Source organism: Polyodon spathula, chromosome 1, assembly GCF_017654505.1.
Source record: "Polyodon spathula isolate WHYD16114869_AA chromosome 1, ASM1765450v1, whole genome shotgun sequence".
Taxonomy (NCBI): Eukaryota; Metazoa; Chordata; class Actinopteri; order Acipenseriformes; family Polyodontidae; genus Polyodon; species Polyodon spathula.
The window spans coordinates 101,430,124-101,443,318 of NC_054534.1; the positions used below are offsets into that span (position 1 = coordinate 101,430,124).

The following is a 13,195-nucleotide window of genomic DNA, read 5'->3' on the forward strand; positions in this document are numbered from 1 at the left end:
GCAAAATAATTCGTCACTCAAAATGTACAGGCACCTTTAGGTGCACCCACACAACGTTCATAAGAATCTGAAGCATGTCTCCTGCTTTTCTTGAGAGAAAAAAGTTATATTTATTGTATTTACATTAGAAACTAACATCGGAGATCCTCACACACAGTTTCAAACAGCATTTATGGAAATAAGACCAAGCAGTCCTTTTAAATATCATTCCATTTATACAGGGAAATTATTTGTAACTTGTGCATTTTTTTTTTAAAATCATCTTTACAATTTTATGTTATTGTATTTATAATTCACAAAAAAAAAAGACTTATTATTTTTTTTTTAATGTCATTATTTTTTACTCAAAAATAAAACTGTAATAAATTTGCAATGTAATGCCTGAGATTTAAGCTTAAAGTAGTAATAGATCCCCGCTGGGGAATTTACATGTTAAACTAAAGAAGCAACTGGAAATAAAGCCAAGCCATGCCCGGGAATGAATGGAAGAAACCAGTGCTGGTTCACCCTCCAAATAAATAACACAAACTAAAGCACACACTCCATTCCAGTTCCTCATATTGCTTTACAGAGCCAGACTGACACATATCTAGATAATCTACACATGGCAGTGTGGCTCTGGAATCTAAGCAGACATCAAATATTTATTTATTTATACATATTCTATTCTTTCGCTTTATGGACATGTTCTATCTGTATTATATAGCACAGTATCATATGCATTCTGAAGTCTTTGCTGTATGAAAGCAGGGACTGATGATTCTATTCCCTTTTGGAATGATGAAACAAAAGCTGTAGATATGATGTCCAGTGGGTGGCATCACACACATCCACATGTTTTCAGGTTGAGGAGACAAGGGGAGATGATCAGGCCTCTAGGTTGACAGATGCTTCATGAGGTTGGGTTTTACATTTCCAGGTTGGTTAGTCTGCCTAGTGAAAGAGAGAAAGTAGCAACATTGGGAGGCTGTAGAGTGAGCGCTGCCTAGTCTTCGGAGGGCTCAAATCTCGGGCCTGTCCTTCATATCCTTGAGCACTGCCCGTGGTCCAAATAAAGGCAGTTGTTGTACACTCTCAAATATAAAAATGAACTAAAATGTGGATCTTCCATTTCTTAATGACCAGTTATTGAAGAGCAATAGCAAAGCAAAGTTCCAAGGTCAATTTGTGCTCAGCATGGATTTACTGAAGCAGAAATCTTCCTCCTCTTTCTCTGTGTACAGCTCCAGACTCATTTTAACTGCTGTTAAAAGCAGAAAGCAAGAGGTCACCTCATTACAATGCAGCATACGAAACAAGAATACTGCAGGGTATTTTAATTATGATAGAGGAAAAAAACTAAACGGAATGCCAATGCGTGGAGAATCAATGTTGTTGCAAGTGCCTGTACTATGACACTGGGACCGATGCGAAAGACTGGCACAATCTCTGGATCTCTGGAGCAGCCACTGTTACTCTGTCTGTGTATCAGGAGTCGCTATGAAGTAAAGCAGCTTGAATAATTCTACTGTGAAAGGTGAAATTAAACAAAGAGGGATTTAAAAATAGCAAAAATAAATTTATACAATTCTTGGACATTAAGTTATCAGTTGAATTCTCACCAAACAAATGCTGTTTTACTTAACACATGATTTTATATATCTGTTTAAAAGTACCTTGTGTGTATTCTTGGTCGGGTGGCAATGAGACAGCACGTTCTGCCAAACTAGAGTATTTTGCCCTTGATACAAAATGCATCCAATCTGGAGTGAATTCCTCAAACAGTGTGAGTGAGTCTCAGAAAAAACAAAGCAAAGAAAGTGCTTGGCATACAAGCCATGAAAACCAGTCTATTTATTCACACACATTCATCAGAGTTTATAGAATTATATATTGCCTTGGCTGTGCACAGTATCTAATGACAATGCCCTGGCTGCTGTTTCAAGGTAATACCATGTAAACTGCCACTCCAGGAAGTGTTACATAGCAATGCAGCAAAGCGGTTTATTGTCTGAGCCCTGCTCCTTCCCAGTGTAGCAGAAGAAGAAGTGTTCCCTTTCTCTGTCCAGCATTAGAACACCAATAATATCAATGCAGAGTATTACAGAAACATGTGGAAGAATGTAGTCATCTGGCTAGGGGTTGTTCAGAGCTTCTCTTTCAGCAGCTTCCTATTAAACGACTTTTCTGTTTTTAATTAAAAATAGTCTGTACAAAAAGGGTCCGTTAAAGCTTTTAGCGGGGTCCACAGGAAGCTTCCATTGTTTTCCAATGTACTTCTTTAATATGAATCATTTGAAGCAGTGTTATTTGTTTGTAATAGAAGGTGTCCCTGTGCATTCCGCCGCCCCAGGCCAGGGCTGGCGTCAGATCCCTGTCTTGTCTCTGTAGAAGGGGGTGACGTGGAACATGTAGCAGTGAGTGCACACCCTCACAGGTTTCACCTGCCCGTACCGGGGCAAGGGGGCGGAGTGCGAGGAGCAGCGGGAGCAGAAGATCTGAAACACACACACAAAACATTATTTAAATCAGGTTTGAATGCTGAATGCATTGTGGGTTAAAAAGCTTGCGAAATCTGACCCATACTGTTTTTATACAAGGAGACTAACATTTTCCTACAGCCTTATAATGCCAAAGGCATCAAAAAAGGGCTCACTTTTCTCGTATGCATGATTACAGATTGGCAAAACGTCCCCCAAAACACTGAAAACCCACTCATTGGCTATTAACAGATCCAGGAGCAGATTTGTTTGTGAACACAGATTGGTGCAACTGCTAGGAAAATGCTAGTTTAAAATAGAACTACTAAACACTCTGGCTGATTTATTTTTGTTACAAATCAACAGTGTAAAACACTGCATGTCATTGTATGTCTTTTGCACTTTAAATCACCTTTCTCAGTGTCAGATACAAACAAGGTATCCGATTCCAGTCAAAGTATTCTTACATGACTTTATATGTCCACCCTGTGTCCTTGTTATGCAATTCCAGTGTACAAAATGTCACCACATAGACTGGCGTTCTCGTTTTTGTAACAGTACATCAGGCATCCCTTTGAAGAAGTTTACTTCTGATGATTAAAAATACATTTTGTAATTATAGATGATTCTGTGACGTCTCTCAAATTGCAGAATATGATCTCATTCATACACTACCTAAGTATTGAGACACCCTGTATTACAGTATCTGATCAATAATCTCACACTTCTGTCACAGAGCACCTCCAGAAATGCCACATACGACTTGGGAGTCAAAATAAACAAAAAAATTCAGTTTTAACTGCGCCGGGCTCGGTAACAACACCCAGACGAGTGAATTTACAGGAGGGAGGGGAAGAACACGCCTGCTCTTTTCTAGTTCAGGGGGCTCTCATGTTATGAGATGAGGTGTGGCTCCTCATCTCCTGCGCCCCTGCTCCTGATTAATCACCTTGCCGCAGCTCCTGCAGTGGTGCTTCCTGCGGATGACAGTGAAGGGAGCCTCACAGGCAGTGCAGTAGCTGCAGACCTCGTCTGGAACCCAGTCCGGGGGGTCTGTGGACAGAGAGAGAGGAGGGAGCACAATTACAACTGAACGGCACGGCATATAAAACATATGTTGGGCACACTGCAGTTGATCAAAGTAAAGCCAAAAAGATTCATATTGATGAGGACGTGATCATCATGCAAACATTTCAGATACCCCCCTCCCTTAAAACGAACAAACACCACACTTGAATCCAACACACTGGACACCTCTCAACACACTGGACACCCCTCAACTGCCACTTAGCTATCAGTCCAACTCACTGTCAAAAACACACACATGATTGGAAGGGTGGAAGAAAGACAGACAATAAAAAAGGCACAGCTTTCTGTTTTAAAGTTAAAAAGTTTCAGAGTATTTACTAAATTCAATAAGTGAATGGAAAAGAGGCTTCTGTGTGTGTGTGTGCGTGTGTATTTCACACAATCCAGTATTAGATGCCAGCTGGACTCGATTCAATCCATTCTAGGCTTTACTGGGATCCTAATTAAACACATCTGAGCTTGTACCCTCCATGTTTTTCCTTTCTTCTAATTAAGCTCACAGTGGAATCTGGAATGGTGTAGTTTCACCTACAGTGAAGAAGGGTGTAGTTTGTTAAAATGTAAGTCTGCCTTGTTTTTCTCAGCAAGACTATGACAGGTCTAGCAATATTGACGAGCGCTCTAAACTTGCCCTTATTTCCATTCCTCTAATAACAAGTTCCTTTGGTCCTTGCACACAATCCCCCCTGCAATGTAATGTTGTTCTTAATCCAAGTCGTGTGGATTTACTGTAGATAAGACTGTTGAAGCTGTGCTGAAATTCGGCACAAGGTGAAAGAGTCACCCATTTGTTCCTGAGTCTTGGGCTTCCCACATCAATTCTGCAGCAGGGAACTGGTAATTGCATTGGCATGTCACATCGTTTATAATAAGAGAAAAAAACATGATACTGGCTTTTGGTCTCATTGTAGCAACACCTTTTCAAATGATACTGTCCTTGGGACTCAATGTCACAACAATCAATCAATGTTTTTGCTCAAGTCTTTATTTATTTTTTCTACTTAGTAACTTTAAATAAAGCAAGCAACGGCAGCATGCTTAAGGGGGAAAAAAAAATCAAGAGGTGATCATCTGCCACAGTATAAACGATGTTTCTTTGTAATGTATCCCAGCCTACAAGCTGTCTAGATTTAAACACATTTCATCTCTCATGTAAAAGACCAATATTGTTTTATGTTCATCTTTTATTTGGATAAACCACAGACAGATCTGCTATTTGGCTTCCTCTTCTATATCGTATAATCTTTCACAGTGACTGACAGCACAGTGCAAAACCCTTTTTCAAGTCTTACCTTCAAATTCCCCATCCCTGGCCTTGGCAGCGATTTCAGAAGATGAAATGCTTTCCTGACACAAAGCGCAGTCCTCCAGTGCCGCACTTCTCAGGCCCTGGCCACCTGTAACATGGACTCATTAAAAACAATCAATCAGAGTGTAACACATGTTAAAAGATGTGTTTGGGCTCAGATTAACACATTACAAATCAAAGGATCTTCAGTCCTTAGGGTTGCCTAAAAGTTGTATTTAAAAGACGAAACAACTAATTTCTGCACGTCCCAATGCACCACCGTTTAACCTTTCCCATACAAATTACCTTGGCTTGATCATCTGATTTATTGACACTTCCCTAGCAAAAGCATATAACCCAGGATAGTAGCAGGAAACTACACTATATAAACTGCATTTTACGATGCTATAGATTATGGTGCTAAATGGAGGGAAACCAAAAAAGTGAGGCAGACAACAGAAGCTGTTGCGGGGTGTGCTGGCACACAATGCTAAAGCCTTCCATCCCACAGGTGTCTGCATTTCATTGGGTGGTCAGTGATTCAGTTGTTTGAAAAAGTGCTTTGAGATCAAGTGTGAATGAAAGGTGCTAAAGCATATAAATACATGTAAAGTCAACTCATACCTTTCTTCTGCTTGTCCTTGTCCTCCAGTTCAGGCTTTGTTGCCATGACTTCAAACAACGTCTTCAAGATGTTTCTGAGATCACTGGCGTAGTTGGTCTGCAGCTGATCAGCCACACCTGGGACATGGAAGAAACATTTTACACATGCTATATGTGCCAAGATTCAAGCGAATGACTGATTAGCAAATGCATAAAACAGTGAGTGCTTCACACACACAGGGTTGGGTGTACAGCAAGGAGGTATGGGAGTGAGAGGAGAGAAACCACAGAAAAGATAACAATTACTGCTCGTGCTGAAATAACGTGGTGTTGTTTGTCTATTTTGTCCAACGTGCTTTTTGTTTTGAGTTGAAATCTTTTATTTATAATAAAATGGCGCAACAGCGCATTTCACTCACTATTCTGTGTCCTGAATTTCTTGGCCTGATGTCACCACAAGCTATCCGTGATATACAGTGTCAGGAAGTAGGAAACAGCACCTTTACTACACAGGTCAGGAACAGTACTTTGGGCACACAGTTTAAAAAGGATTTTTTGTGTGTGCTGTTTTTTGTTTGAAGAAAGGACCAAGGGTTGGACGTATGCCTCACCTGCCTAAAAGGTGAAGAATGGTGCTTTGCCATTGGCGAGGTCGGGCACATAGAACCCCAACCCCCTCCATTGCAGTAGGTAGAACTGTCGGTCCCAAGGAGGAAGAAGGGAAGTATCTCAGCACGATACTTGTTTGTTTTTTGTTCTCTGTGTTTTGTTTGTCTATTTTGACCATCGTGCCTTTTGTTTTGAGTGTTTTCTTTTGCGTTTACTTTTTATTCAATAAATCTGCGCTGCCAGTACGTTTACTCACAGTACTGTGCACTTCCAGGTCTGTCTTCACCACCAGCCAGCCTGTTCACAGCTTGCCACATAGATTAATATAACTAAAATGGCAATGTCATGGGGCATGTCAGGTTACTGATATAGCTGATAAGGACTAGCGTAAGTTACCACCACATGGTGTAAATGTAATGGATGACCCAGACATTAAACACTGTTTGTGTCATTTTAAGAGCTTGCCAACAAAAGATAATAAATTAATCAGAAGTCAATCACGGAAGGGGTCAAGTAAGTCTCCCTGATCCAGTTAAGCTGGAATGACCTGGCATTAAGAGAACCTTATTTAATGGTCTTTTGCTTTAATGGGTAAAGTGGTGAAGAAATATTGACCCTCTAGCCCTGCCAAAAATCTTCTCATGTAGCAGACTTGGTCATTTTGAAAATAATTGCCTGTATTCTTCCAATTACCTATGAAAACAATAGTGTGGTGTTGCTAGCATATACAGTAATATAGTGAAACTCTTAGACACAAAAGGTGTGTAGCTGTGCATGTGTGTGTGTGTGGGGCGGGGGGTCAATAATTCAGGAAAATATCTAGGACATGCAACAGCAAAAAACATTAAGAGAACCTCCCCCTCAAAAAAATACATTTATATTCATTGTATGTGCCAGGGAAAATGCACTGCCTCAAAGTCAAAAGCTCCACAAACATTCTCTCTCTCTCTCTCTCTCTCTCTCTCTCTCTCTCTCTCTCTCTCTCTCGACCTCGACCTCGACCTCGACCTCGACCTCGACCTGACCTGACCTGACCTGACCTGACCTGACCTGACCTAATTTCCCACAGGTTTTTATTCTCTGATTAATACAATCAATCATCAGAGAATACAAAAATATATTTCAGGGCATTAAGTTTTTTTTAGAGAGCAGATCACGGTAAAACAGTGGGATAGCTCAGCCCAGGCCACAGGCTGGCATTCTTTACAACACTACACGAGAACAGAGATCACAATTAGTTAACATGTGGATACTAACAATAACTCATTGAAAAGGGCAGAAAACAAAGCCTCCGGGTGTTTCCTCCTGTCCTTGATTGCAATCTGTAGATGGACCTTCTTGATTGGTTACTGTGTCGCAAGACTTCATCACTTGTTTCCATTCATTTGCAAAGTCTGGTCTGATAACAGCAAGCGCAGTGCAAAGCTGGATTTTTCCTTTCATCTGTTTAACTGCAATCTTTTGAAGCCAAGCAGTAAATATCTATTAGTGGGTATGCAAGGCTACATAGTCGCTCACCTCACCCCTGAATGGATTATTAGCAGTCTAAACATGCACACACCATTAAGGTTGTACAGATTCAGGTTTTTATTTGTTATGAACACACTTATTTTAAAGCTTCCAATGTAATGAACTCTGTTTTAGGCATTTGCTTTGTTGTTCTGTAACTGTCTTTGGTATTTCTGTATCTCTTCATTCTGTTAGCATGTATAAATGTAACACATCTAACAAACATTCAACAAATAACCATTCAGATGTACAGTCAGCGCCACCTAAATTAGAATACTGATAAATCGGGATGGGAGGTGGTTATTCCCAATGGTTCTTCCCAATGCTACAGTGGCTCTCAAAAGTATTCACCCCCCCCTTGGACTTTTCCACATTTTATTGTGTTACAACATGGAATTAAAAAGGATTTAATTAGGAGTTTTTACCACTGATCAACACAAAAAAATTCCATAATGTCAAAGTGAAAAATAAAATCTACATATTGTTCTAAATTAATTACAAATATAAAACAGAAAACAATTGATTGCATAGGGAGGTCCCACAGTTGAACAGTTGGATATTAAAAATAATAAAGTAGAATACTGTTCTGTATAATCACAATACAGTTGTTTTCTGTGTGACCGTCAATGTGACTGCTCCGGGGGCTTTTAGGTATAATGTAATAAATCTCCTTTACTTCTGCACTCCCACGTTTCATGCTTTGTGAGAATATTTAATACATACAGACAGAAAGGTATATGAACGTGCAGCCCCATATGTGTTACACGACTGGAGACAATTATATTTTAAAACCAAAAACCGACAAAATGACTGCCGCGGAGCTTCTAGTGTTAATAGGGACTTTGTTTAATTGGGATATGGTATTTTCAAATGATAAACAGAGATCGCTTTTCAGAGCAAGACAGGTTCGTATAGCACAGTGCAGTGAGTACCAGGGATCCTAGGAATCAGTTAGCTGTGGAACAACGTGGAAATACACAGATTTTTTCTTGTTTATTTGATAACCAAAGCAATATGCTTATCATATACAATCAACACAGGTGTACAGAGGTGATGGTTGAACGAGGCGCCGCGCTGTCACATTCACGCTGAAACGTAGCTGAAGTTTACTTCAGTATCCAGTGTGTTGTTACTGTTGAATAAGCTGTTTACAAGAACCGAAAACACAGAAGTATTTGTAATCTTTAAAGTAAAATGATAAGTTTATTTATATTATTGATTGACGGCACTGGTGAGCTTGTAACGACCACAGAATGTAAACGTGTAGCAATAAATACTTCCTGTGTCAACTGTTATTTAATAGTACTGTTTGTTTATTTTATAATAGGACAGGGAGGCTCAATTTTAGCCTTATTTAAATTGCGGAATGATGCATATTATATTATATACACACACACACACACACACACACACACACACACAGTGCCTTGCAAAAGTATTCAGACCCCTGACCAATTCTCTCATATTATTGAATTACAAATGGTACACTGAAATTTCGTTCTGTTCGATATTTTGTTTTAAAACACTTAAACTCACAATCAATTATTGTAAGGTGACATTGGTTTTATGTTGGGAAATATTTTTAAGAAAAATAAAAAACTGAAATATCTTGCTTGCATAAGTATTCAACCCCCACACATTAATATTTGGTAGAGCCACCTTTCGCTGCAATAACAGCTTTAAGTCTTTTGGGGTAAGTATGTACCAGCTTTGCACACAGTGTCAGAGTGATTTTGGCCCATTCTTCTTGGCAGATTTGCTCCAGGATGTTCAGGTTGGTTGGACGACGCTTGTGGACCGCAATTTTCAAATAGTGCCACAGATTCTCAAAGGGATTGAGATCAGGTCTCATCTGACCACAAAACCTTTTCCCACATCGCAGCTGGGTCACTCTTATGCTTTCTGGCAAACTCCAGACGTGCTTTCAGATGGTACTTTTTGAGTAACGGCTTCTTTCTTGCCACCCTCCCATACAGGCCAGTGTTATGCAGAGCTCTTGATATGGTTGACTGGTGCACCATTACTCCACTCCCAGCCACTGAACTGTGTAGCTCCTTCAAAATCATTGTTGGCCTCTCTGTGACTTCTCTCACAAGTCTCCTTCTTGTTTGAGAGCAGAGTTTTGAGGGACAGCCTTTTCTTGGCAGTGCCTGGGTGGTGTGATGCAGGTTCCACTTCCTGATTATTGATCCAACTGTGCTCACTGGGATATCCAAACACTTGGATATTATGTTGTACCCTTTCCCTAATCTATGCATTTGTTTTACTTTATCTCTAAATTCTGTAGAATGCTCTTTGGTCTTCATTTTCCTTCACATTCACAGCCTTACCAATGATCCTTCAACAGTGGGGTTTTTATCCAGAAAATGTGACAGCAATGGTTCACAGGTGGAGGCCAATGGTAAGGTAACTGTGTCCACGTTAGGGCAATTTCTTTCATCAGTGCAAACTGGGAGCTTCCACAGCACATAGGTTGAATACTTATGCAAGCAAGATATTTCAGTTTTTTATTTTTCTTAAAGATATTTCCCAACATAAAACCAATGTCACCTTACAATAACTACACTATATATAAATCAAATAATTTCATTTTTTATTGCAGAAAACTAGGATCCTGGTGATTGCCATTTGACTTGTGTAAATTGCATAAACCACGTTGAGCTCTTGAAGGAGCTGCTGGAGTCTCCTGTGGTTTCTCGGGCTGCTGTTGCAAAGAAAGTTGGCGTGTCAGCATCACAGGTGCCTCGCCTTGTGATGTGATTGCATTCTTTTTCATTTCATGTAGAAATAAAAAAACAGCGATTCACTTTGTTTAGGAATAAAAAAAAAAATTAACTTGTATTTTTAATGATGAATTTAACATTTAATCATAATGTGATGCGAGTTCATTCTTTTTCCTTTCATTAAGAAACGCAAAGGTACGATTCAGGTTGTCTCAAATGCCTCTCGTTTAATTGGGACAGCCGCTTATTCTGGACATTTTTACTTCTCCTGAGGTGTCCCGATAAAGCGGTGCCGACTGTACAAACTTTTTTAAACAGGAATCTCTATATATAGAGGTATAGTGTACTAAAGTATAATTGGCCACTGTGATTAATGGTATAATCTGAAGCAATGAACAATGGATCTGTGGCTGTGGTATGTAGATCATATTGCAGACAGACTGGTATTGTTAGTAATTAGTTGAAGTCTGTGAATGCGTAGACACTGGCTATAATCAATTAAATCAAGATAATTTACTCAGTATGCAAATGCAGAGACACAGGTTATCACCAATTAATCAAGGTAATCTACTCAGTCTGGCCGACACAGGAGACAGCGACTGATACCTCCACTTCAAACAGTGACTAAAGCGCTGATGCTTTTAACAATCCAAGTTGGTGTACCACAGACTCTGGTTCCCTTAAGACATCCTGCTTTACATAAAATGGAACTATATTAATGGAAATGACACACAAGTATCACGCTAATGCTTACCGGAGTATGAGATAGAGATAGAGATACGTACATACATACCTACACACATATATACATACATACATACATACGTGTGTGTGTGTGTGTGTGTGTGTGCGTGTGTGCGTGCGTGACTAGATAACAGGTATCTTACAGAATAAACATTTTGTAATTTTGGCAACTCGTGGTGTTCATTGTGAAGTTAATTTAGAGAATGGTTTATGTAAGTAATGCTATGTTGTCTGCAGTACTAGTGGAGAATCTCTTAAGATACAGAGGCAGATGTTTCACTAGCACAGCACTGCATTCCATTGCATTTGAAGAGCCGAAACCCTAAATGTTTATTTCTTGTTTCAATCGTAATTGCATGCAACTGACAGTTTTTAAGCTAAGCGAATAGAAGAGAATCTCTTACAGTGAAATCTATAGAAGTTGCTTTGAACAATTACTCAAATGTTATCATTGCTAGTTCACTGATAAATGCCTTGTTTGTTGTAACAGTGTTTAATGTAATATTGACTGTGCAGTTGTTTTAATGCATATATTGGTCTGCTTAGTCGTTTACACTGACATTCTGCATTACTTGTTTTTATTTTTCTGAATGTACTATTAGATTGAATCCATGTTTAATAAATCCCTTGTTATCAAATAAATTCCTGGTAAATCATTTGTGTAAACCTCGATTGATGAACTTTTAATTAAATAGTATGTGATCAATTTTTAGGTTGTTGTAACTTGTAGATCTGTTATCATTTTCAGAGTGATACTGAGGACAGGTTTATACATTAACAATACACAGGGTTATTGTTTTAAGAATAATAATTGCTACAATACCATTCACAGGTCTCTTTTTATTTAGTAATGTAGAACATTGTTCACTCCCGAGTCGAAGCACATATTATCCACCAGCACTCATTGTGGGGTCCAAATAATAAGCAACAGTGGCCGTGCTTCTCTCAAATGCGCTGGAGATCAGCAGGACAGTTCCCTAAATCCCGGAGTGTGTGTGTACCTGAGATACAGACGAAGAGCCGGTGGATGAGGTCACTGCTGCTGTGGAATCGGGAGCGGATCTTCTCCCGGGCTGCCATCTTGGCTGCGTGCAGGGCCAGCTGGATCTCCTCGTGGTCAAGGTCACCCGAGGTGTAAGAGCTGGTGGTCAGACTGCTGATGGGGATGTACAAAACAACAGAGACGTGACAAGAATGTGTCAGTGTCTGTCTGCGCAGCAGAGACCTGGGGTTTCATGAATTATGGGGGGCCAGCTTGGTAGAATTCCAATTCCTTTTTAAAATAAAGTCCCAATTCCAATTCCAATTAGCAGCATTCTGTTAAAATAAGCTTCTCACAGTGGCAACAAATTACTTCAGTTAAAGTCACTGTTAGTTAAACAATCACAATTGTTACTGTATAGCTCTAAAATATCAATTGCAATTCTAATTAGGACTGGAATTGAAAAACAGGAACCTGATCCAGATTTATGACAAATCTCAATTTATTTACTGGATCTCATTTCCAGCGGGGGTTTAAACCACCCCACAATCACCGGCAATTAGGAGAAGAGGCCTGTTGTAGGACTTGAATGACATGGAAACTGAACTGCTGCATTTGGGTTCCTCTGGGGCAATCAGCTCTAACACTCAGATCATGCAACTCACGTGGTTCAACACCTCATGATGGGAATACGTTATTCTAAATGGCTCCTAAAAGTGGCACTCCACAGCACGTACAGTGGAAGCTTAGAGAATACCTGCCCGCTATTGACTGCTAGACCACTCCTGAGAAAATTAATTGCATAAGACCAAGATTTTCAAAGAATAAACCTCTTCCCATTTTTAGAACTAACCCCTTAACTTGTATGATTTGGACTTTTTTTTTTTTATTGCAATTCCTCAAATAGTGCGTTTTTCTCTTTTTTACATGTTAAGTCTATGTTGAGGTGCTTCAGCTAGGAGTTCAGAGATTGCTCTTCGGTTCTAGTTGCCTACCACAGACCTCTGTAATGTAGGCTAGATTAGCCAAAGTGTCATATATATATATATGTTCATCTAGTGTACTGCCAGAATTACAAAAGGAAATTTGTTCAAAAGCCGCGGATCACTAGATCTCGCTGGCTCTTGGCTCATCTAACCTATGTTACATGTATCTATAGCAGGCAGCTAGACATGAAGCTTTTGGTCTT

General features: G+C 39.6%; 1 protein-coding gene across 4 annotated transcripts in view; it reads right to left on the reverse strand.

Annotated features, from left to right (window-relative positions):
- Nucleotides 1–1,683: 1,683 nt before the first annotated feature.
- Nucleotides 1,684–13,195, reverse strand: part of LOC121325477 (lateral signaling target protein 2 homolog) — a 109,187-nt gene continuing 97,675 nt past the window's right edge. For 2 of the 4 annotated variants that reach the window (XM_041268010.1, XM_041267995.1), the window contains 5 exons: nt 12,026–12,177; nt 5,461–5,577; nt 4,841–4,945; nt 3,409–3,512; nt 1,684–2,477 (listed from right to left, as the gene is read on the reverse strand). In XM_041268010.1, the coding sequence (XP_041123944.1) occupies nt 2,346–2,477; nt 3,409–3,512; nt 4,841–4,945; nt 5,461–5,577; nt 12,026–12,177 (610 nt within the window). In that variant the 3' untranslated portion in view covers nt 1,684–2,345. Of the gene's footprint in view, nt 2,478–3,408; nt 3,513–4,840; nt 4,946–5,460; nt 5,578–12,025; nt 12,181–13,195 lie in introns of all 4 variants that reach the window. The other 2 variants (XM_041268002.1, XM_041267986.1) reach the window with 1 other exon arrangement.